This window comes from Chamaea fasciata, unplaced genomic scaffold (assembly GCF_029207755.1).
Source record: "Chamaea fasciata isolate MVZ Bird 193981 ecotype frontalis unplaced genomic scaffold, bChaFas1.0.hap1 SCAF_5, whole genome shotgun sequence".
NCBI classification, from domain to species: domain Eukaryota; kingdom Metazoa; phylum Chordata; class Aves; order Passeriformes; family Sylviidae; genus Chamaea; species Chamaea fasciata.
Window position 1 is genome coordinate 62,299,392 of NW_027094090.1, and position 23,108 is coordinate 62,322,499.

At 41.6% G+C, this 23,108-nt stretch overlaps 1 protein-coding gene and 1 long non-coding RNA gene across 4 annotated transcripts in view; both read right to left on the reverse strand.

Annotated features, from left to right (window-relative positions):
• Positions 1-3,908: 3,908 nt before the first annotated feature.
• Positions 3,909-10,321, reverse strand: LOC136289826 (uncharacterized). Its single transcript, XR_010720876.1, has 2 exons — positions 10,014-10,321; positions 3,909-8,425 (listed from the first exon to the last, which is right to left on the reverse strand). It is a non-coding gene; the product is annotated as an uncharacterized lncRNA (long non-coding RNA).
• A 259-nt stretch (positions 10,322-10,580) lies between these two features.
• The window catches only part of LARGE1 (LARGE xylosyl- and glucuronyltransferase 1), a 275,959-nt gene continuing 263,431 nt past the window's right edge, over positions 10,581-23,108 (reverse strand). For all 3 annotated transcript variants that reach the window (XM_066184003.1, XM_066184004.1, XM_066184005.1), the window contains 2 exons: positions 19,146-19,341; positions 10,581-14,949 (listed from right to left, as the gene is read on the reverse strand). In XM_066184003.1, the coding sequence (XP_066040100.1) occupies positions 14,752-14,949; positions 19,146-19,341 (394 nt within the window). In that variant the 3' untranslated portion in view covers positions 10,581-14,751. The remainder of the gene's footprint in view (positions 14,950-19,145; positions 19,342-23,108) is intronic.

Below are 23,108 nucleotides of genomic sequence, written 5' to 3' on the forward strand. Positions count from 1 at the left end.
TACACTATTACGACTGTTATTTTGGAACTGAGCTGACTGATTCACGTTAGGGGAGTATCCCATCTATGTTTCCTTTAGTTGATCCTTTGAGGACTGACACAGACCTATGATGACCCTGCAGTCTGATTCAGTGGTTTGCCTGTGAGTGTCTCGATGTTGCTTTGTTTCTGTAAGATTCCCTTACGGTTTGTCCAGGCAATCCTGATGGACAAACCTGACTTGACAAACTTCCTCTGGATTACTACAAACCAGCACATCAGTAAGATATAGCAGTAGTACAGATCTCCCAATTTCTTCATCACAAACCTAAGTAAAGGTTTCCCACTTGTCGCAAACATTGCCCAAGCTGAGAAGGGAATGAGAAGATGTGTGGGTAACAAGAAAGAGTAACCAGAAGAAAGGACAGGACTTGGGTCTCTCTAGGAGCAGTGCTGAGACTAACAGGGTCTTCACAGGTGGGCTGCTCCCCGAAAACAACACGGAAGAGCTCTTCTCAGCAAGAAATATATGGGAGTCCTCCAGTGCAAGAAAAATCCAAGGGCATGATAAAAGAAAGGCAACTGTGTATGGATTCTCACACTTGCCTATGCAGTTCAGGAAAGAACAACAATTGCTTCTAAGAAATGCTATGCCCTGAAGCAGAGGATGAATTGAACCCATTAGAGTTGTTCAATCTTCTCTCTGGTGACCACTTCAAAACAGTGGCTTTTGTTTAGCAAAATGTGTACAGCAGTTATAATTGCAAAATTAACCTTCAAAATCAGAAACCGGCATAACTGAAGGTGCTGTATCAGCAAAAGCCTGGAATAAGAACGTGGAGGGATTGTTGCCATTTACCACCTTTAATTGCCAGCTCTGGATTCAGCTCTGGGGGGTGAATGTCAGCAAAATACTATTTCACTCCTGGTATACAAAGGCTATTCAGTGACCAGCTGATACCTGTGGTTTCACCACAGGCAGTATTTGGGTTTGTACAACTGACACCCCCTTTTTGGCTTTGCTATGAATAAACTATACTTTTATTTATGCTCAAACACAAAATTACTGAGGCTCAAAGTTTTCAGGACATCCCAGCATCTGGGTTATGAAATCCACATTTTGACATGTGAATGAGGTTTTGACTTTCATTTTTCACACAGGCACTGGGCACCTTACCATGCATGTAACTCATCCTACCATCATGCACATTATTCTTGAGGTAGAATTTGGGCAGGGGGAGAACGGAGGGAAATCACAGACTGTGCTCTTGTGTGGCAGGAAAATGAAGGAACTGTAATCAGATTTGATCTGTGGAAACTTGAGATGGAAACTCAAGCAGCAAATTAGGGAGATACATAACCCTCTTTCACACCACTTTAATGACTAAATGTGTGGCAGAATTCTCATCAACATCTCCAGCCTCACACCTGGCTCTTGAGAGGCGTAACATACCCCAAGGCAGCAAACACACACACACACCCCACATCTGTCTGTCCCTCCCAGTCACCAGCTAACTCCTCTTTTAACACAGCTTGAAGAGGGATGAAGTTACACAAAGACCACTAGAAATCACACAGAGGGAGCCTGGAGGAGAGGTGGCATGGAATGCCCCATCACTACTTCAATCTTGGGAACTCAACTTCCCCCTTTTGATGAAACGTAACTTTTGAGCCCAGGCTAAACACACTGTCATCTGCCCTACTGCACCTGTCCTGGAGTATTAATATTTAACATAAATCCTAAAGGAAGCACTGTTCTTTATTTCTGATTTGTCAGAGGTGGGGGGATTGGAAGGGTTGAGGGTAATATGAAAACGGCATAGGCAGAGGATCCCTTCTGGGAGCCTGATTATTGAAAAGCGGCTGCTATTTACACAGTTAATGCCATTCACTTCCTGCACCTGCTCAATCATTCATTTCCCAGTGCAAGCCAGCTTTGCCTTGCTGCAAAGTCAGGGAATTTAAGGGAGTTACACCTGCAGGTTTTCTTTTTCTCTGCAATGATTGCAGAGTTCAGCCTGTAAAATTCCCACTAGTACATTTCCAGTCCTTCATCTTCCTTTTCTGTGAATTCTTTTCCCACCCACCTATATGTATATATGCTTTTCCAAGTATTTATGTTTCTGATAATGAATCCAAAGCCCTCTTTTCCTAACTGCTGTTGGACTTGCAGCCTAATCATGTACTACAAAAACCCCCTATTTCATTCTGCAATTGTCCAAAACCACCCCAAAAATCAGCTAGCTTCCCCACTTACACCCGTTTTTCTTCACATTCTATCCAATCTTTGAGAGAAGTTCCACATCCTACTTTCAGGGACATCCAATTCTTTATGATGTCATTATGAATGTAAATTCTATGTTGTCATCCCCAGAAAACACATTTTTATAGTTGAATCTGTAGAATATTCTATAGAGGAATACTTTGAATTCTCGTTTATGAGATGGCGAACATATATGGCTATGAAAATTTATAATTTTAGAAGCATATAACAGGCTTAAGCAGGTGAAGGGGAAACATATATGATATGTGTAATAATTTTTGCAAAAGTAGAAGAACAACTTGTGACAGCATTACTTGTTATGCAGAAAGAACTGGTAGCAGTGCATGCAGAAGTTCAGTGGCTAGGTAAAAAACTATTAAGATAAAATGTATATTGTGAAAATTCAGTAACGCAAGACAGGTATCATGAAAAATGGATAAAGCAGAAAACTATGGCTTGAATCCAGCAAATTGGGCTCCTAATCTTTGGCAAGAACAAAGTGACCTGAAAAATATCCAAACTTCCACTGCACCTGCCCAGAAGCGAAGGTCAACTGGCAGACACCTGAGGAAGACGTCGGCCTTCCTCCCAAGACCCCAACTCACACCACCAGGAGGTGTGGCAGCTAATTAGAATATGAAGCGAGAGGAGGTGGGGAACGGGTGGGTGGGGAGGTGTGGGTTTGTGGGATCAATGTGTATTTAAATCTGGACCTTCTCTTGACCAGCTATGCATGTATGGTGGAAAATCCCCCATGTGTCCCAGCTGGAATAAAGCATAGCTGCTTTACAATTTCTAATTGTAAAGTCCTCATTACGCAACTCAGTTTAAAAGAAGACAAAAACCACAAAGAATTATGCAGCTGACCTTTCTTCCCATTCTTGCCCCCATCTCCTTTCTTGCTAATGAAGTTCTCTAGAGAGGCTGTAGGCCACCAAGTAGAAAGGAAGCAGGAACGGAGAGAGCTGTAACCCCATGGGTTCTGCTTATTAGGGCTTAAGGATAAACTAGCTGAAAGTTACATTAGGGCATCTCTGAGCACCTGAAAAACCCATTAGCAAGGGTGAAGTAACAGAAAATGGAAGGCTTCTGGTTTTTGGTTAGTTTTTTTTCTATTATCAAGAGAAGGACTCATATATAATGTAAAATCCATGCTGCCACACAGCACATAAAGCCTTTGTAATACTAACCTTTTAGATGGATTTGCTGCCATGGTGGTGGTGAGCTGTCATCCATTGCAGAGCATCCATCTCCTTGTTGTCATACTTACACAGGAACTGAATAAACTGCCCCCATCTGCCAAAGTTTTGTCTTTGGTCACAGAGAGACAACAGCAGGAAAAAGGTCAAGGTCAAGTAAAGCAGATAAACATGATTAACTCCGAGCAGATGATGACTCACCTCTCTTCAGTGTGAACTGCCTTGTACTAATGTGTCCGATAGAACCAGGGCTGGAGGAATAAACCAACTTAAAGGGAATAACAATGCAAAAATTTAAAAGTAATAAAAAATTTAAAGTTAAAAGCAAACCAACTCATGACCTCTCTCTTTTTGTTCCCATCTGAAGAAACAACAGTATACTCTTAAAATCAGCATGTGTCAAGTCAGACGCTGGGAAGGAATTGAGAGGATTATTTCACAATTTTATTGCACAATTGAAAATTAACCTTTTTTTTTTTTTTAAATATTTACAAGCCATTTACTTTGCACACACAATCTAAACAGCATTTTCCCCAATAAAATTGTCACCTAGAAAACTTACACACGGACTGAAGTATATGTGTAAATTAAGTGGTTTGTGTTAAATGCAAATTGCCTCAGTCTGGAGAGGGAGGTGCTTGGGAGATGGGACAGCATAAGGAAAGAAAACACATTTTTCTTTTCTCTTTCCTGAAATGTTACTTAAAAATCTTTCCCCAAGCTGAGGAGAGAAGAGCTGACGCAGAACGACAGCCAGTCAGTTGTCAGGTAATATATTGGGAAATTCAAGGTGCTGAGTTGAAGACCCAAAACCTTCAGTGCCACAAGCCTTGCAAGAAAATTACAAGCCTTGTTTCATGCATAGCTCACCCTAAAGGTCACGGCATTCCAGTTTCCCCCTGGAGAATGTAGAATCACCTTGGCCATGAGAGAAAAAGAATGAGGTTTGATTCTTAAGAAGAAACACACGTGAAAAGCCATTGTTGGGGGGTTTTACCCCTTTCTCACAGTTTCTTACCTGCGAAGTTGGAAATGTGCTGGTTGAAACATTTCGACAAAGCTGGCACAACCCGACCACCAATGCTAGGGGTAGTATTTTAACCACCATTATGAAACCCATAGTTTTGGGCTGAAAATGAGTGCTTTCCTGGCTGTTAGCACAAGCTGTCTGTCACAACATGCAGCAGTCTCTGGAGTCCACAGAACAACCCCCTCCCATGGCTGATCCACTCACACCTTTTCTGTCATATGGATTGTTCTTCTCAAGTTAGTCAGCTAATATTGAGTATAAGGCCTTGTAGCAACTACTGCTTAGTTTCCAGGGGATTTTGACACCTGCAATGTTAAATGAGTAGGAGGCAGTTCTAAAACTAATGCTCACCACCAGCACTGAAACCTTTTCTGATACTCACAGAGTAAGGGGTGATGTGGTGCTGAAGTGAACTGAAATGCCCGCTTCTGAAGTCCTGCTCACTCCATTGACTCTCAAAGGAAACAAAGGGGACTGAAAGGGATGTTAACCACCAAAAAAGGCTGCCCAGGGAAGTGTCACCATCCCTGGAGGTATTTAAAAGATGAGTAGGTGGCACTTAGGGACATGGCTTAGTGGTGGACTTGGCAGTGGTAGGTTTATGGTTGGACTTGATTGTAGATGTCTCTTCCAACCTAAATGATTACATGATTCTATGACCAGCTCCCACAACATGGCTCTTAGCTGCCAAGTTTCATGGGCTGATTTCAGGCTGAATCAGAGCCTGAATGGTTCCAGCTGGGCACCTAAGAACTAAGAATTCTGGCTTTGTGAGATTCATTTGGTATTCAGACCACTTTGGTGCTACCTTTCATCAGGTTTTGGATACCCTAGGAAGGAGAAGTAGATCAAGTCTTGGTTTTGCATTAATGGCATTAGAAGCTAAAGTATTCTCCTCTTCCCCTCCCTCTCCCTCTCCTCTCCTTCCCTCTCCTTTTTTCTCTAATTTAATATGTTCTTCATAGTCTAAGGGAGCCAGCAATGGAGAGGTGTCTTTTCTCTATGTAATAGTTATAACCAGATCTCAGCATTGCGGAAGTTGTCTATATTGCCTTTAAAATGCCTGTCAACACCAACCTGAGGTGGATATAAACATGGATTTAGGGCTGCAGCAGATGGGAACATGGAGAAAAAGTGAGAAACACAAGAATGGGCTAGCTGAAGAAGGGTCTTGAAATTGAACCCTAAAAAAATGGGGGGAAATTTGTAAATATTAGGAACCTGTGCTAAAATTCTTGGCTTGAGTAAATTATTAACCCTCATAGTGCTGCTGATTCCAGCCCCACAGGACTATTTACAATTACTCTCTTCCTCTCAAAACAGTTTTTTCCTGGGAGGTCTATGGATGCAGTAGACAGAAAAGTTTGAACAAAATGAGTATGTTAAAAATAAACCAAAACATAGTGAACCCGTTTTTACAACTTCAAAGCAATAAATTTTTTATCAGGTGTAGTTTGAAGATTAAAATTGAATAAAAAACCCCTGCAGAATAAATTTGTGTGGAGGCTCAGGTGCCATGTGAGAAACATTGCTCCAGCAATGAACTCAGGCAGTGGTCTGATATTAGCCAGAAGACTTTCACACTTACTGGAAGAGACACTGCTAAGGTAGAAATAAAACCTGTGATAGCACAAACTAATAAAAAAAATCCCCCAGGCTACAGGAAAGACTTTTCCTGCACTAACATGGAGGACAACTCAAAGACCCCTCAGTTCTCTTTTTTCCCACAAACAATGCTGTAATGTTTTCAAGTCTGACAGATGCAGAAGAAAGCTGCAACATATTAAAATAAATAGAATAGAATCACAGAGTGTCCCAAGTTGGAAAGGACCCACAAGGATCACAGAGTCCAACTCCTGACCCTGGATAGGATCATCCCCAAGAGTCACACCATGTGCCTGAGAGTATTTTCCAAATACTTTTTGAACTTTGTCAGGCTCAGGACTGTGACCACTTCCCTGGAGAGCCTGCTCCAGTGCCCAACCACCCTCTGGGTGAAGAATTTTTCCTGATATCCAACCTAAACCTCCCCTGACACAACTTCAGGCCATTCCCTCAGGTTCTGTCACTGGTCACAGTGAGATCAGCGTCTGCCCCTCCTCCTCCTCTCATGAGGAAGTTGCAGACTGCAACGAGGTCTCCCCCCAAGTTCCTTCTTCTCCAGGCTGAAAAAGCCAAATGATCTCAGACATGCCTCCTATGGCTTCCCCTCTAAACCCTTCAGCATCTTTCTGGATGGCCTCTAAGAGCTTTAGATCCTTATTATATTGTGGCTCCCAAAACTGCCCCTAGCACTGGAGGTGAGGCTGCCCCAGAGCAGGACAATCCTCTCCCTTGCCTGGCTGGCGATGCTGGGCCTGATGCTCCCCAGGACATGGGTGGCCCTCCTGGCTGTCACGGGCAGTGCTGACTCATGTTCAACTATGAACATAAATATCTAAAATGAACAGCATGAATAAAAAAAGTATTTTGCAAACTTGTAATTTCACTTATGAAAATGGAAATGAAAGCAATAAAATTTAGAAAATATTTGTGTCTTGGGTGATCTGATTCAGAAAGTTGTTTTTAGTACATGCCTTTGTTTCATTCTATGAAGTGTAAACAGAAAGATGATGATATTGCCTGTATTCGCTGCATTTATGGCAAAAGCTGGCAGGTTAACTTTGTGGATATTTTATATTGACGACTCTCTGTGAATGTTAATCCTTGTGGCAACTCAATTGCTTTTTTTTTTTTTTTAATTGCTTTTTCTGTTCTTTGAATAAGCCTTAACAGTGAAAAATACAAGATATATACTCTCTCTAAGCCATTTGAACCTGTATGGAAATATTCACTGATGTTATGGACAGAAAACATAATTTCGCTTATCAGCCTGTTCTCTTATCAACGCAGCAGAAGCTTACTGCCTGACCTGAACACTGAGTCTCAGGATTAATTGATGCTAATATAATTAGTAAACACTGGGCAAGGTGTCAAGGGAAAATACACACATCACTTGCTCTCATTCTGGACCAGCAAACTGCTGAGTCCCATCTTTTCCTCACCCCAAGGGGCCTCTGTCACTCACAGGAAGTGTGCATCTAAAATGCAGAAAAGCTCAGCAAAGTCTATCATCAGAATAACGGATTTCATACTGAACTCACTATTGCCATCTAAAACAGTCACAGGTGGTGGTGCTCCTTCCTTCCTGCTGCTGGTGGTTAGGTCTGACTGGATGAAGAGTGCACTGATCAGTCTGCATTGGACAGCTCTTCCTTCCCTTGTAGCATCACTGGAGAGCACTGCTGGAACAAGAGCTCCACCGGCAGATCAAAAGAAGAAATTCTATGAACCTCACTAACCCAAACTTTGCCACAACCATTGACCTCAGTGCTGACAATTTAGGAAAGGCTGGATAGTCAAGACTCCTACTGTTATCAAGCTGCTAGTATATTTTTTATGTTTTTCCTTTTTCTTAAGAGCACCAAAGGATCAGTGTGGGAATCCAAAGAATTGAAGAAAATTAAATATCTTTGGGCTGAGAATAGTTTAATCTCAGTGCTTTCAAGAATTTTACAATTCCTAGAATTTACAGCAGGTGGGCCACATTGGCCAGTGTTTATTGAGAAATGCCACAAATCCAGATTGGGGTTAGTCCAGCCCGCACATCCTATGAACAAATCTTCTGAGGGACTTCAAAATGCTTGCCTTCCTCATTCCTCTGGAAATCTGGCCACCTATAATCAACCCATCATACCCTCACCTGCAATTATTTACTCCATTTTTCTTTGCTTACCTGACAAACTGCTGATAGTCTTTAGAGTGGTCCCAGTGCTGGAGCAGACATGCTTGGACAGAGCTGGGATTCACTCTTGCAAGTGATTGCAAGATTCACTCAGCTGTTGGCATTTGTAGGCTGGGGGTGAGTGCTACAAGGCCTCTGAATGTGTGATTTTCATCAGCTTCATAGGATCCCCTATGAGAAAAACATGTAGAACAGAACTGCAGGTGTTCTGCTCTGAAAGCCTGTGAGCATGGGGGATAACTGATTTTCCTAAATCACAGTTCACACTTATCCTTTGGGAAAAAAAAAAGTCTGTCTTTGCTCAAAACTAAGACTGCTATCATATTATGAAAATCTCAATGAAAGAAAAAGTAAAAAGAAATATCATACACCCAGCTGCTTCATTCACCCAAATATCATGCACTCTGTGCAGAGAAAGAAAGAGAAGTCCCTCAAAAAAACACTGAAGAAGAATCGTGCACAGACTAAATCCTACTATATACGTGTGAGGGGACAGAAAGAAGTTTTATGAGCAAATCACCAACTCCATGAGCAACTTGAAATTTCAGATCCTCCAACTTCCATGTGATTGACTCTGCAGCCTTATCACAAGCCTTATGATATAATGGTTAATGCTGAAAATTCCCACTTCCATTGACTCACAATTATGTTGCTACAATATTCAGAAATAGGCTAAGCTTGGCTTTAATTACCTGGCCTAATGTGTTTGGGGACCTCTTCTTGACCATATCTGGTAAGGGTAGGGTGTCTAAATTCCTGGTCAGAGAATTACCCTCAGGTCAGAACCGTTTCTTTTGGAAGGAAATCTTGTGTCTTGTGGCAATGGACGACGGAGCTCTCAAATGCAGCCTTTGCTACCTGCATAGTGACTTCCACAAATTCATGTTGCAGAGGCTTCAGACATTTTAACCCTACAGAAATAGTAATTTGCTGGGAGAAAGCTGCTCTAACCATATGAGGAGAAACTACACAGAATGACTAAACAGATACTAAACTCTAAGCTCGGGCTTCAGATTGTTTGCATTGTGACACTTTCAGTGACCTAACACTTCCACTGGAGTATCCACTAACACGTCTGAACAAAAATGTTCATATGACTGACCACATAAATAAATATTTGGCTGGCTTTCTAATTCCCAGATTATTTTTTTCAACTCAACATCATAATTCTACTCTGTAAACAAACCCCAAATCCCAAGTAAGGGTAAGAGGAAAATGCTCCAGCCAACTGACACATACACGACTCCTTTTGAAATTCTCAAGGACTTTGTGCTCTGTTTAGGGAATGTGTAACTACTCATAAAACCAAACTCTCATAGAAGTAAGATTTTTCTAAATCCAGCTTTGTAAGCATTTCCTGAGCCATAATTTGCTGGGCACAGCCAGCAGCTTTTCCAAGAAATTCTGTATTGTGAAACAAAGCAACAATCTTCAAATAATCTCCAATACAGCTAAGTGTTTGGATGTAAACACACCATCTAAACATACATCATTAATTACTACTGTAAAAATGACTTCATTGAGCTATCAATGCCTCTGCATTTTCAATACTGCAGTGGAAATACCTGATTATTGGCTGGCATTGTCTGCTAGCGACTTATTTGTTCCAGTCTCACCTAGGGGAGTTGCAGAAGCGTAGCTGCTTTTTTTTCCCTAAAATTGAAATATGTTTTGAGTTAACAATGATACATTCTCTTTCTAGCACTCCCACCACTGAATATGTTAGACCTGGTCGAAGTTCATAAATAATGACACTCACCCCACTTGCTGAGCTTGCTGTGTTCTGCTGCTGCTGCCCTGAAACCCGAGGAACACCCATACAGTATCTGGCAGAGCAGGAAGGAATGTCCTGACCAATGCCTAAGAGTAATATCTCTGCTGATTTGTCAGGACTCCCAGTGCTTCTGGCCATTAATCCTTCTCAGCTGAAAACAGATGGGGCTATTAGGCAGGCTGAAGTAATGGGGGAAACTGGCAAGACAGAGAAGGAAATGCATTATCTTCTGGGTAGAACTGCACATAAAAATGAGAACATTAAAAATGTATTTTTCATATTTAATTGGACGATGTATGATTATACCTACCAGAAAATAATGTGCAATGTGCTTTGTGCAGGGCATTTATAAAACTGTTCAGCTGTGCCAGGGCCTTATTTTCCCCTGTGGAGAGAAACAGCAGCTATGATTCTGACAAGGTTTTTGTGCTTTTCTCTCTAACACAGGGCTTACTCTGCTGCAACAGCTATTGCAAAAAACACTACAAAGTGCCTCTGCTTGTTGCAGTAGAAGGAAAATGCAGCTTACGACTTACCAACAAACCACAGGAATCCAACCATGTAAAAAAATCAGTACTTTAGGAGTAATGGGAGCATATGTCATATTCAGTCCAGCTACGGTGATGGAACTGCAGGTACAGCTGCTAATTCCTTTATGCCATGGCCCCCAAGATAATGACTACAAATAGAAAAATAATAGCAAATTGTGAAGTGGGACTGGATTGTTTACATAGGAAACTAGCAAGGCTGGAAGGAATTACTACAACCAGGACTTGGAAAAAAAACCTGATAGATTCTAAGAACTATCCCGGATAAACAGAGACACTGTCTATGTCTGACAGACAGGCAAATGGTAGACGATCCTTAGCTAGAAAATGACAGGAAACTACAGCCAAACTTTTGAAGGTGTGTGTATGTATACATGTGTGTGTGTGTGTGTATAACTCTATATAGAGATATATCTACTGTGACAACAGAGAAAAATCATGGAAGCATATCAGAAGATTATGATAAGGTATCAAATAAATGTTTCACCAAAACTTGAATTTGAAGAGCCTGTTCCATCACAGGGAGAAGCATGAGAACAAAAATAGGAGGACTAGGTGCCAGGAAGCAGGTTATTATTTGGAATAATAATTGTCTGAAAGGGTTGGAATGTCAAAAGGTGCTGGAAAATACACACTTCTGGCTTAGGGACTTGAAAAGTTTGCAATGACTCCTAAATGTCAATGTTTTGTAGTGGAGAGGGAAAAGGGAGACACAGAAAAAATGTGTCAAGATAAGAGCCCAATTTCTGTAATACTTTATTTCTGAGCCCCTAATTAGAAGAACGTGAGCATTTAGGAAGGTTAAAGAGGAAAAACCCTCAAAACCTAGTAGGGTGACATTCAAGGTAAACTTAAAAACAAAAACCTCTTTTTCTTTTTAAAGAATCAATGGTTCTAAATAAAAGGACTAGAAAAACTGAAATCCTCAGATTAAAATACAGAAGGGCTGATAGACAGCCGTGGAGTATGGTACCCCTTGGATGAATGGAAGACAAAGATAAGGAAATGTTGATACGATTAAATGGGAAATTTTAGAAGTTATAGAGACCAAATAGGAAACCTTCAGAGAATGGAAATAAAACTCTGTAAAGCTGAAAGGAAGGTATGTAATAGTTAAGATGGAGTTGGAGGAAGCTAAGAGGGAATCTGAAGAGCAAACAGTAGGAAGTTAAAACTGAAAATGAACATTTGCTCAGTACACCAAAGCAGAAAGTGGAGATAATGGGCAGGCCACCCCAAACAAGTAGAAGAAACAATTAAAGACAATAAGGACATTGCCAAGAATCTAAATGATTTATTTGCATCAGTCTTCACTGAGAGGGTGCTGGAGCGGTATCTAAATGAGAGACTCACACTTTCCAAATATCAAAGATAAGGAGAGGTCATAGATTGAAGACTCAAGAGAGAAGTTGGCGGAACAAATCAATAAATCAAAGGCATTAAGTCACCAGGTTTATCTGCTATTTCTGGAAGATTTCAAGAGAAAACTGAAAAATAACAAAGTTACTAGCAAGTACTTACTACAGCAGAGGACTGGAAGACAGACAGTGTTATAACTGAGTTGGGAAATTTTTTTTGTTGTCGGTGGTGGATTTTTTCATGGTGTTGGAAGAGCCCTGGCAGTTACAGACAGATATGTAATCCTAACTTGCCATCAGGTAAATTGTTTGAAATGTGCTAAAAACCCCCAAGACCCACACCCCTCAAATTATGAAGCACAGAGACAAACATGACGGGACAGATACAAGTCAATACAGTGTCTATAAGGACAAAAAAGGGACTCTTTGTACCTACTACCAATCTCTGAGCTGGCTGCACCAGCCGGCACACCTAAGCCTACCTAGGAGGTCCCAAGACTCATTGTACAGTCAGGCAAGTAGCAAATTATTACCTCCCTGCTCCCCCATCCTTCACCACTGAGAAGAGAATAATGAGAAGAATGCTGATAATGGTACAGCTAAATAATGTCAAGGTTATGCTGCTGTAGGGCAACCCAGTCCATCCTTAGGCAATGTTGTTAAGCCAAGGAAAAATGTACATCTGGAAATGAAAAATTTTAATACATAATGGTGGCCACACTGAAGCTCTGACTGGAGATTTCATGTAAGTATAAAAAGTGTTAGCCTCTCTTAGGTCAGCTTTTGGGATCTTTCTGCACGCTGGTTAATCAAAGTCTCTGTGCTGCAGGGTTCTTCTCATTCTGTGACCTGTTAAGACTTTGATGTTTTTAAAGGAATGTATCTTAGCCAGAACTAAGCACTAATTTCACTTCTTCCTAGCTCTCTCCAGCTTTTTATGTAAATCTTTACATAAAGCCATTAAGAACAGAAAAAAAGAGCTCTTTAGAAAAACATGCAATGATATATTCTTATGCAGCCAACACTCCCAGGGGAAAAAGTGAAAACTACACAGCCGCCTCCCGCCCCTTTTTATTTCTTGTCAAAGATATTGCCTTTTTTGGCTTTTCTTATATATACACAGAATGATGAACTGATATTTGTAGTTTAAATGTCTGGTTTAACTGCGTGGTTTCCACCGTAACAGAAATCTCTCACAAAATGTCAGGTTAGAAATAAAACCAAGCTCTAGAGGGATGAGGTGGGGAAGAAAGTAGAAGGTCCAGTGGCTGAAAAACAAAATGGAAAAATATGAGCAGAACACAATGTGGATCCATTTCCCAGCTCAGGCAGTGGTATTGGTACATGTGGTTATTTGGGGTTTGGGGTAGGGAGACAGACACATTTCTCACTGAGTTGTTTCTGCTTTCTCTATTAACATTGCAACAGAAATTACAAATAGCCCTGCAAAGGGTAGTAGTGCACCTCATCTCTTCCTCCCATGTAAACACAACATTAATACTGAAGATAAAGAAAATGGCAAAAAGTCCAGTGTCTTGTTTTCTGCATTTTGCTTGTTAGGTTCTTGTTCGCCCTCCAGCAAACTCTTGTGTGTACCGATGTTGTGAACTTGACCAGTCCACGTTCAAGCAAACACTCACTCAGATTCCCAACACATTCTTTTCTCCCCGTCCAATGGGGAGTTTATTCCTAACAGTTTGCTCCGTTTAATTATAAACTCCTTTAACGAAGTAGTTCTGAGACCTTGCAGCAGGCAGCAGGAGAGCACCAAGGCTACTAGTTGCCTTTTTACTAGTTTAAATTCACTGTTCAGCAAAGAAGTCCACTTAAAGCCTAAGGCCCAGTGCCTTCATGGATGGGGAGCACTGAAATGAGCCTACAAATCAGTATTCCCCTGGTACGATGTGCCTTATAGGTAAAATCCAATTCTTGCCTAAAGAAGATAAAGGGATAGAGCCAAGCCCTTTATCTTATGAGACACATGTGAACAAGTTGCTCTGATGAAAACAGACCTTAAACTGACAAGTTTTGTTCACTTTCTGGCAGAGCTACAGATCTTCTTTACTGGACCATCAAAACTGAAGATGGCAATGAAACACAAGGGAGATATTTCCTTGGCAAGGAAAGGAGCAGCATTTAGGACTGGGGCAAAGGCAAGGTGGGATAGAGGGGATTTTCCTGATAAAACAATTAATTTGATATAAAAGACCAACCAATATCATGTATACAACTGAACCAGTAACACACCTTCTCAGGAGTGCAGTATTGTATAAGTGTCCCCTGTGTTTTCAAGGCTAATTCAGACCTTTGGCTCATCCTGCATTAACAAGGTCATCCATGTTAACAGGGTCCCTGTGAAAAGTTCACAGGCGGAAGTTCCCTTTTAGAGTAGTGCAGATTTGAAATTCACAGGACATCGACCCGAAGATCTTCCTTTACAGATAAAAAGCATGTCAAATTATTAAATAGCAACATGAAGTCCTGTATTCTGAAGGTCTGTCTGTGCTCTGCGATCAAGAGAGCCGAGTGCAATCCCAGCCCCTGCCCAGTCCCCACCTTTGGTGGCTTGGAGGGCACCTGGCCGGCCCCGCTCTCAGACACCTCATGAATGCTAAAGACGACAGGCCTGGGGTAGCTGGGGAAGGGATGAATGAGCATAGTCCGAAGACATGTCACTTCAAATTTCTACTGTTAGAACTGCCAAGTCTGATATAAAAACAGAAAGTATTTCTCAGTTTGAAGTTTGAAGACCAAGCCCCAAACGCTGAGTGGCTCTTGCCTCGCTGTCCCTGTTGGCCACGCATGGGCTCCACGGTGCTAACTGTTGTTCTCTGCCGTGAGATATTTGAGGGCCGCGAAGCCGTAGTGGCGCGACATGTCCTGCTGGAACTCCTCCTTGAGCGTCTTGAGACAGATGCGGTATTGCTTGTTGGAGCGGAACTTGGTGATGTCGAAGCTGGGCGCGTGCGGCATGTGGATCATGTAGGCGTTGGGCAGCACTGTGAACTCATACTCCTGCAGGACAAAGACACAGCTGTGAGGGTGATCCCAGACTCCTGCAAGGCACTTCTCCTGCACTTCCACAGTCAAATGTGCTCCATCGTGTAACGGCGCTGTTTGTGTCTCAGGGACAACAAACCCATCAGGGATCTCAAATAAGCTGCTTTTTTTTTCAAGTAGCTTTTTCTAGGGTTTTTGAAAGATCTATTTTCTCTCTTTGTAAAATCATGGAATTTTGGGGGTTGGAAGGCACCTTTAAAGACAGTCTAGACCAACCTCCTTGCAATGAGCAGGGACATCTTCAACTAGATCAGGTAGCCAGAGCCCAATCTGACCTTGTATATTTCCAGGGACGGGGCATCCACCTCCCCTCTGGATAATCTCCCCCAGTGTTTTACCACCCTCACAGAAAAAAAACCCAAAACAACTATTTTAAAATATTTTACTCTACATATGCCAAATAATTGGGAAATAGTACAAAAGGCACACCTGAAGCCATGTCTGCCACACAGATTTTTTAGTAATGTGATTGCAAGAACACAGCTGTGACTACACAGCATGAGTCTCAAGTGTCCATGCAAAAACACAGCTTTGCCCCTAAAATTTATTTTGCTTGGGATGCTAGAATAAGCTACATTTACAAAGGCAAAACTGCATGGCATATGTTGCTTTGCCTATATGCTAAGATACTTACAGAGACAAAACTGTCCAAAACTATTTATAAACCTGAAATAAGGGGAGAATATGATATCATTTATAGGCAATGTGTGAAAATCAACCTGCTAATTCCATATGCTTTGAGACATTTTTACTCAAATTAAGTTCTCCTTCATGAAGTTTGAGATACTGTGCTAACTCTCATCCTGTAAAACTACTTCACTTATTCTCTTTATATCTGACCAGGTTATTTAACAATTTTTGTTGTTAAAAAATTACGGTTGATTTAATTCTCAATTATTCCTATTAGATTCTCTCAATTTTTACAGGTAAATATATGATGACTAGAGCAAAGCTTGAAAAAGCCTGATTCTTAGACAAGCTGAAAGTTCACTAGTGTAGGATATGCAACAAGCAGGTATCTTCTGCAGGGACCTGGGTAAGGGATGTGAACCTTATTATTCTGCAGCCAAAGGAAATACCCTAATGACTTTTTTCATATGGAATTTCAAGAAGTCTGAGTTGTACTGGATGCAAATTACAATGCAACTTTCAAGCTTCCACAGGCAGATTTCCTATTTTCTCACACAGTTTCTATCTACTATTCTAGTTGCTGGATTGACTCATTAACCCTCTCTACAAAAGAAACTGGCCAGAGAAGGAACAGCCACAGAGCATGCTGGCTTTACAGGAAGTGGTGCACAACTTCCTCTGGTTTGCAATGTCCAGTCACTTATAGATTTAGGAGACTGTGTAGAGACGAAGAATATCTGCACCAGAGAAGCAGAGTACTCCTAAATATTTTAGTAGGGAAAGAGACTTATGGGGAAAAAACACACTTGTGCTGATAAACCTGAGTGTTTCACGTGTATGTGCTGGACAGCTAAGTGCAGATGCAGTTCCTTCTTCCCTATGAGAATGCCTGTTCCGTGACAGACAGTGCTAAAGTGGTAAATCTTGGTGCTAATTTGCAGTGTTGTCATATACAGGAATGGGATCCTCTGAGCTTCTGTTTGGGATGAAAAATGTACAGCAAGAGCAAAATAATCTGATGCTCACAGGCAGAATTTATTTAGCTAGAAAATGCTTAGGACTAATACGGAACCAAATGTGAAACCAAGGACAGGCACCATGGAGTAAGGAGAGCTGATAAACTACAAACTACAGAAAATGACTCTAAGGGACCTTAAAACTACAGAGTGGAGCTGCAGAGGAAGATGCATCCCCCTCATACAACCTTTTCTTTGTTCTCTGTTTGCATCTCAAGTCTGTAACACTGCAGGTCAGGGAATGACTACACTCTGCAGTGCAAACTGTTCAGCGCAGCAGTGTTCCCATCCCTCTGAATGGCGTTCAGGCACATAAAGCCTTTCAGAAATTTGTGAGTCTACTGCTAATAATCCCTTTTCAAATATGCTGGGCTAGGGTCCTGGAAAATGGGACGCTCACAGTCTAGTAGCACAGTCACTGGAAAGGCAGGGAAAGGTTTCCTAATGACCTTGCCCTACTACATGGAAGCCTCTATCGAGAAGGCAATGCACTTGCAGGAACCTCTGTCCCTATCTCCCAGATTACAAATTCTTTAGATGGAGACTGTAATTATCTGTGCATTTGTACAGCATCCACCTCAGTGGACACCTGCATGCTCCCAGAATAACAATGACAATTATCTCCATGCCATGTCCCGCTCTCAGAGATGGCAGTGGCACAGGCTCTTGGAAATGGATCTGGAACCGACCTCTAGACAGCCACAGCATTGTGAGGAGCACTGAAATAACTGAGAAGCTGCTCTGCTGACTGGTAATGAAGCCAGCCAAGCAGCTGGCAGCAACCTGATCTGTGCACACCCCAAAGCAGAGGAATGCCACAGGAGAAGTAGCTGTGCCATCCCACGTCTCCTCCAGGCTCATTTGGTGGGCGAACCTGCCAATACCCATGTTCTTACAGAGGAAAATCAAGTTTCTTTTCAATGTGATACTGTATTCAAGGATGGAAGAGTGAGAAAAACAATTTCCCAGAGTTAATACCAACCCAATGGTCATTTAAAATAATTGTGTTATGATCAACTTAAAAAAATGTTTCCATTGCCAACTTGTGAATCTCTGTGCTGGGGAGACACCTCTGAACAGAAGAGTTAAATCCTGAATGCTACATAAGAGCTGCCACTGGGACCATAAGCCTTGTTACCCATATTAACAAATAATAAACCATTACCCTGGAACTCTCCACAATTGATGGTTAATTGATTAGTGCTTGGAAAGTGTACTGGAAAATTATCATGTTATAGCAGAACAAAGTATTATTGACATTAATATAAGGGACAGTTTTTTTTCTAGTCTGTAATAATTTTTCTTAACGTAAGTAGGTACAAATTTGTTGGGAATGCCCTTGGCAAACAGAGGGCAAGTGGCTGCCACCCCAAGTGACCATGTGGTTGTGTAAGCAGAAGTAGAAAATATTCTTCCCACACATGGCTGCACACAAATACACTGTAGCCCACACCCCAGAGACACAATCTCCCACTAACTTGCTCCAAGCCTTGAGCAGCTCTGCTTCACATAAACTGGTAAGACTTGAGCAGAGAAGGATCTGCTCTATTCCAGATTCATAGCAGAAGCTATCACAGGAGGATAAAGATTGCCTATTTTTCTTTGGTTAGCATGAAATACTGCTAGTTCAAACACTGGGATTAAAACCAAACTGAAAAAAACCACAACAAGCCCAAACTAAAAAGAAATGCCATGATCCAGACCTTGCTGATTAGCACAGTGGGTATCTCCTCATCCAAGAACAGCAGGGTGATGCAAATCCTGCCATCTCAGTGAGCAGCAGCACTGGGCTCCCATGGAGCCATAGTCACTGCCAGCCTCTAAGATCTAGGTTGGCAGCAGGGACCTTGGCAACTCTGAGAGCTCTGGTGCCAGTCTTGGACTCCTGAGCTTTCTCTGCATCCTTATTATTATAGATTCTGCCCAGCAGCTTCATCCCAAGTCACAGATTCAAGAAGCAGGTAGCCCAAAGCTCAAGTACCTGGATCCTTTAGAGACCGCACCACAGCCCCAGACTCTGGAAATGTAAAGACTTAGGCTTTGCAGAAATGTGCTGTAAATCCCAGCCAGAAATTAAAGATGCTTACCTTGAATTCAACTGAAAACTAGTTTCTGAATTCTAAATTAGCATTTGGGACTCACAAAACTCTATTTAACCAAAAGAAATCCAGCTAGGTCTACATGTTCCTTAATAAATGATGGGATTGGCAACAACTGCTGCAATGCTTTGGTCAGGAGGAGAGAACTACGGGGGTTGTGCCTCTGCGAAACAACAAATTTCTTAGAACTGACAAAGAAATGAACTCAGACTCAGTTCTTCATTTAATACTTGACAAGCATTAAATGGAGTGTTCCCAACTCAAGAAGCACTCATTAAGGAGCTCAGTAAGGCCAGATGAGCACTCTAGTGATACAAAGCACGACACCTTCCTACAAGACACAGATTTTGTTGTAATAACCCTGCTGCAGAGCCCTGGGTGAGATACTCGTGTGTCATCTCCTCACCTGTGCATCCAGTTCCATGATGTGAGCTACTTTGTTCCAGCCAAATCCCACAAAGCGCCTGTCATACTCCGGGCAGTCCTTCCTCACGACGACGTATGGCTCAAAGTCTGCTTCCCACTCCACACGGTAGGGAGTGGTGGCTGTTCGCCACTTGGCAAAATTAGTTGGCGCATGCCCTTTCGTCCAGACGTGGTACCTGAAACCGACATAAACGGCAGGGACGTGGGGAGGCAATTAGATAGAAAGCATCTTGGCGAGGCAACAAAATATTACCTGTTAGTTGAAATGCTCAAAAATAAGGACATTAGCCTACAGTTCACATCATCATTTTCAGGATGCATCGAAGGCCATTTCTAGGACTATTTCCAGCATGCCTCCCAGAGCTCAATGCTTAAACACATCTAGTTGGCGAAGGACAGTGTGAAAACAGTACCTCATGCTAATGTGAGAAACAATTACACAGTACCCCGTCAGTTCATCTGCACTACAAGTGCTGTGTCTATTCCTAGCAACCAAGCAGCTGCATCAGTTAGTGCTCTAAAATCAGTGTAGAAATCTGCAGCTCAGATAAGGCCCCTAAAATTAGCTATTTCCCCACCATGGTGACATTCACAATATGTTTTATAGGCAATTTTATAATTTGCATGAGAGACACCTGCCGCTCTGGATAGATGTTTCATTTTATTAATTACAGTTATTACTACGGCAGGAACCAAGCTGCATAATTACATTAATAAGTAAAATATTACATAAAGGCTTTCTGCTCTAAGTTCCACATTGTGGGGAATACTTCTGTGATCTTCAGTAAGGTAATCAATTTGATTTACAGAAAAAACCCCTTTTATATTTTGCTAATCTTGTTTAGATCACAGCAGGTCTCTTCCTAGAACAGCTTGAATGCACCCCATTAGTGCCAGGGTCAATGACTCTCTTGCCCACTTGTTCTAACACTTTCCAAAAATCAATGAGACAAGCTCTTTCTGCAGATTCATAGATTAATTAATGAAACAAAGGCATAGTAGGTATCTGTATTACAACACTGAGAAAGACAGGCAACAGAAGGGACAGAACAAATATCCTGCTAATTTGTAAAGTAAGGTACATTGAATTCACAGGGATGACTCACATGCTAAAAGTGAAGGGATTTGAGCATTAAATATTGCAAAATTACAACATGATGTAATGTTTCAATCCCAGAAATTGTCGTAACATTGTAAGCCATTGCTAAAAAAACAGGAATATATAATCACAGCCTAGGAGTTTTCATTTGGACGTATTTGTATGGCTTGTAACAGGAGAATCAGAGGCATTCAGCTTTGCTGACTCTGTTTAGGGCAGTGCAGGAAGACTGAATTATTAGGATGGCACTGGGGTCACAAGTAATGTATGGTCCTTTGTATGCTGCATTTCTAAACTGTAAACAGGTTTCACCCCCTTCAGATATCTCACCTAGGGACTAGGAAAAACAAAACCCATCTGTATTAAAAAAACTGACAGTGAAATAATTCTCCAGAGATTATTAGAAAGCAGTGCCAAATTCACAAAGATGCTTATAACCCTTAATGCCCTTTGGAATCATCACCAAAAACCTATCCCTTTTTTTTGCCTTTTGGAGATGAGTGGCTAACCTAGCCGGTGACTAATACGCAGCTATTTATGCTGGAAAAAAAAACAAACCCCAACAGTAACAATGTGGGGTTTAAAATCACGTAAGATTGTGGAGGGTGCTTTATCTTCTAAAATCCTACCTCCAGCATTTTGAAATAAATTATGATAATAATAATAATAATAATGACTGCTAAACACTTATGAAGTGATTTGTATCTTCAAAGCCCCATACAAACTTTGGTTAATTGAGAGATTCCTGCAGAGAAGCAGCCAAATGCTGCTGTTATTCTAGTAACACTCTCCCACTGATTTAAACAGGGGGAAACAAGATATTAACCATAAAAAGAATTCAATTTCTTTCCACCCTTTTTGGAGATGTCAGTGTAAGCACCTATAGCAGCTCAAGTATAACTTCTGTGAGTCAAGAGAGCAAACTAGCAGGGAAAAATAAATAATTGGGAAGAGCCAATTAAGGGAAAATATGGAACTGGGGTTGAAGAGACAAAACAAAGCAGATAGGAAGTAGATTTGATTGTACAAAACCAAATAACAACAGAGTTTATTTACTTGCTTCTTTGGAGTAATTGATGTGAGTGGAAGGAAAGAGAAAGGCAAAAGGACAGCTAAGATCCTAACAAAGAGGTAAATGAGTATAGGATGCTCAAAATGAGGTGTACACACAATAGTGATGGAGGAGTAATTAGACTGAAAACAAGAATTGTGAGAGCATTATTGGATTACATACATATCCGTACATACAATATATATGGGTTCATACAGAGATAATCTGCTGGATCTAGGTTTTGGTCAATGGCTGATTACATGAACTGTACTGCAAAGAGAGATAAGAAGACACCATTCCATGGAGGTCCATAGAGAGGAAGCTCCCATTACAGGATGAGTCATTTCCAACAGACTTTACTATCTGTGACACAGTTGTGAGAAGCGGTTCACTGTCTATACTGGTATTCCATCTCCCATGACAAATGAATAAATGTAATTTTCTGCTCAGGCCCTTCTCACTCAAAATTTAAATACACATTGAATTTTAAGGCCATACTCAATCTGACTGAAACCCCAGAGAACTTCGTGAAAATTGGAAACAACGTATTTTTCACTATGCTCGAAATTTCGATAAATCCAAACCAAGTAATTAGATCTCCCTAAGATCACGATGAGTTCCCTTCCCCAGTTCATGGAAAACAACCAGAACATACCACAACCCCTCCTTCTCCACTTTAGATGCAATGTTTCATTTTACTTGTGTTACTGATTGCTTTTATTTAAAATAAAATGTCAAAACTATAGTAAACTTTGCTAAAGTTAGCAAAACGAAGTAGTTTTTTTTCTCAGAGTTCTTCCTCCCTGCCTCCTATAAGCTTCCTGTTTCAGTGAGAAAGATGATTCGGTGAAAGAAGAACTTCCCACTTCATTTCTCAGATGCTTAAACATTTTGCTGGATTGTAGATGCAATCAGTTAATTAAGTTAATCAGTTGTTGCTTTTTATGTTTTCTCAATAAGATGATGTGTCTCCTGCCAGCTGTGGTTTCGCCTGTGCCTGGATGTGTGTGGGCAGTGCAGTTGTGGCTCATCAGCTCTTACCGAGGCCCTGAGCAGGCACATCCTTGGGAGCACACTCCCACCCAGCAGTTGCCAAGGGAGCCAGCGAGCTGGCACAGAGCCCCAGCTATGGCAGAGGGTTTCACACAGCACACCTTGCCAGCCACAGATGCTCACTTGTCTTCTCTTTTCTTCTGCTGGTGACTGAGGGATGTAATTGAGAGCCGTTGTGTACTTCTTAGCTGCCCAGAGGTAGAAAAGGTCACCATTTCAAAAAGAGGTGGCAAAAGCAATTTCAGTGAGGGAAAGATTGTAATCTACCATGTGGTGTGAGGGACTGGGATGCTGCAGGCACTCTCAGCAATCACTGTCACAGCAGTCCTCCCCAGCTCACTCCCACCCGCTCAGCGTCAAATTGCAGCATTATTAAAGCACCTTGAAGGTGGAGGTGGAAATTCTCAGCCCAGAGCACACTGGCTGTCGATAGATTTGAGCAATGAAATGAGAGAAAACGAACTGGGGAAGCATTTGTAAAATGTATCCTGCATTAATATGTACACCAGCTACAGACTGCATGTCCTTCAAGTCTTATTTAACCTTGCTTTGGAAAAACTCCCACTGCCGTTAAAGACTTGCCTGAGTGAGACTTAAGAAAGGATTTGCAAATCTGGCTGTGTACACAGCACACCAACACGCTGTATAGCTTGAAGATGAAATCTGTAGTGGAAAGCCACCACTGTGCAGCTGACTGCTGGTGGAACGCAACATCTGAAAATTCTGAGGGTGTCACTTTC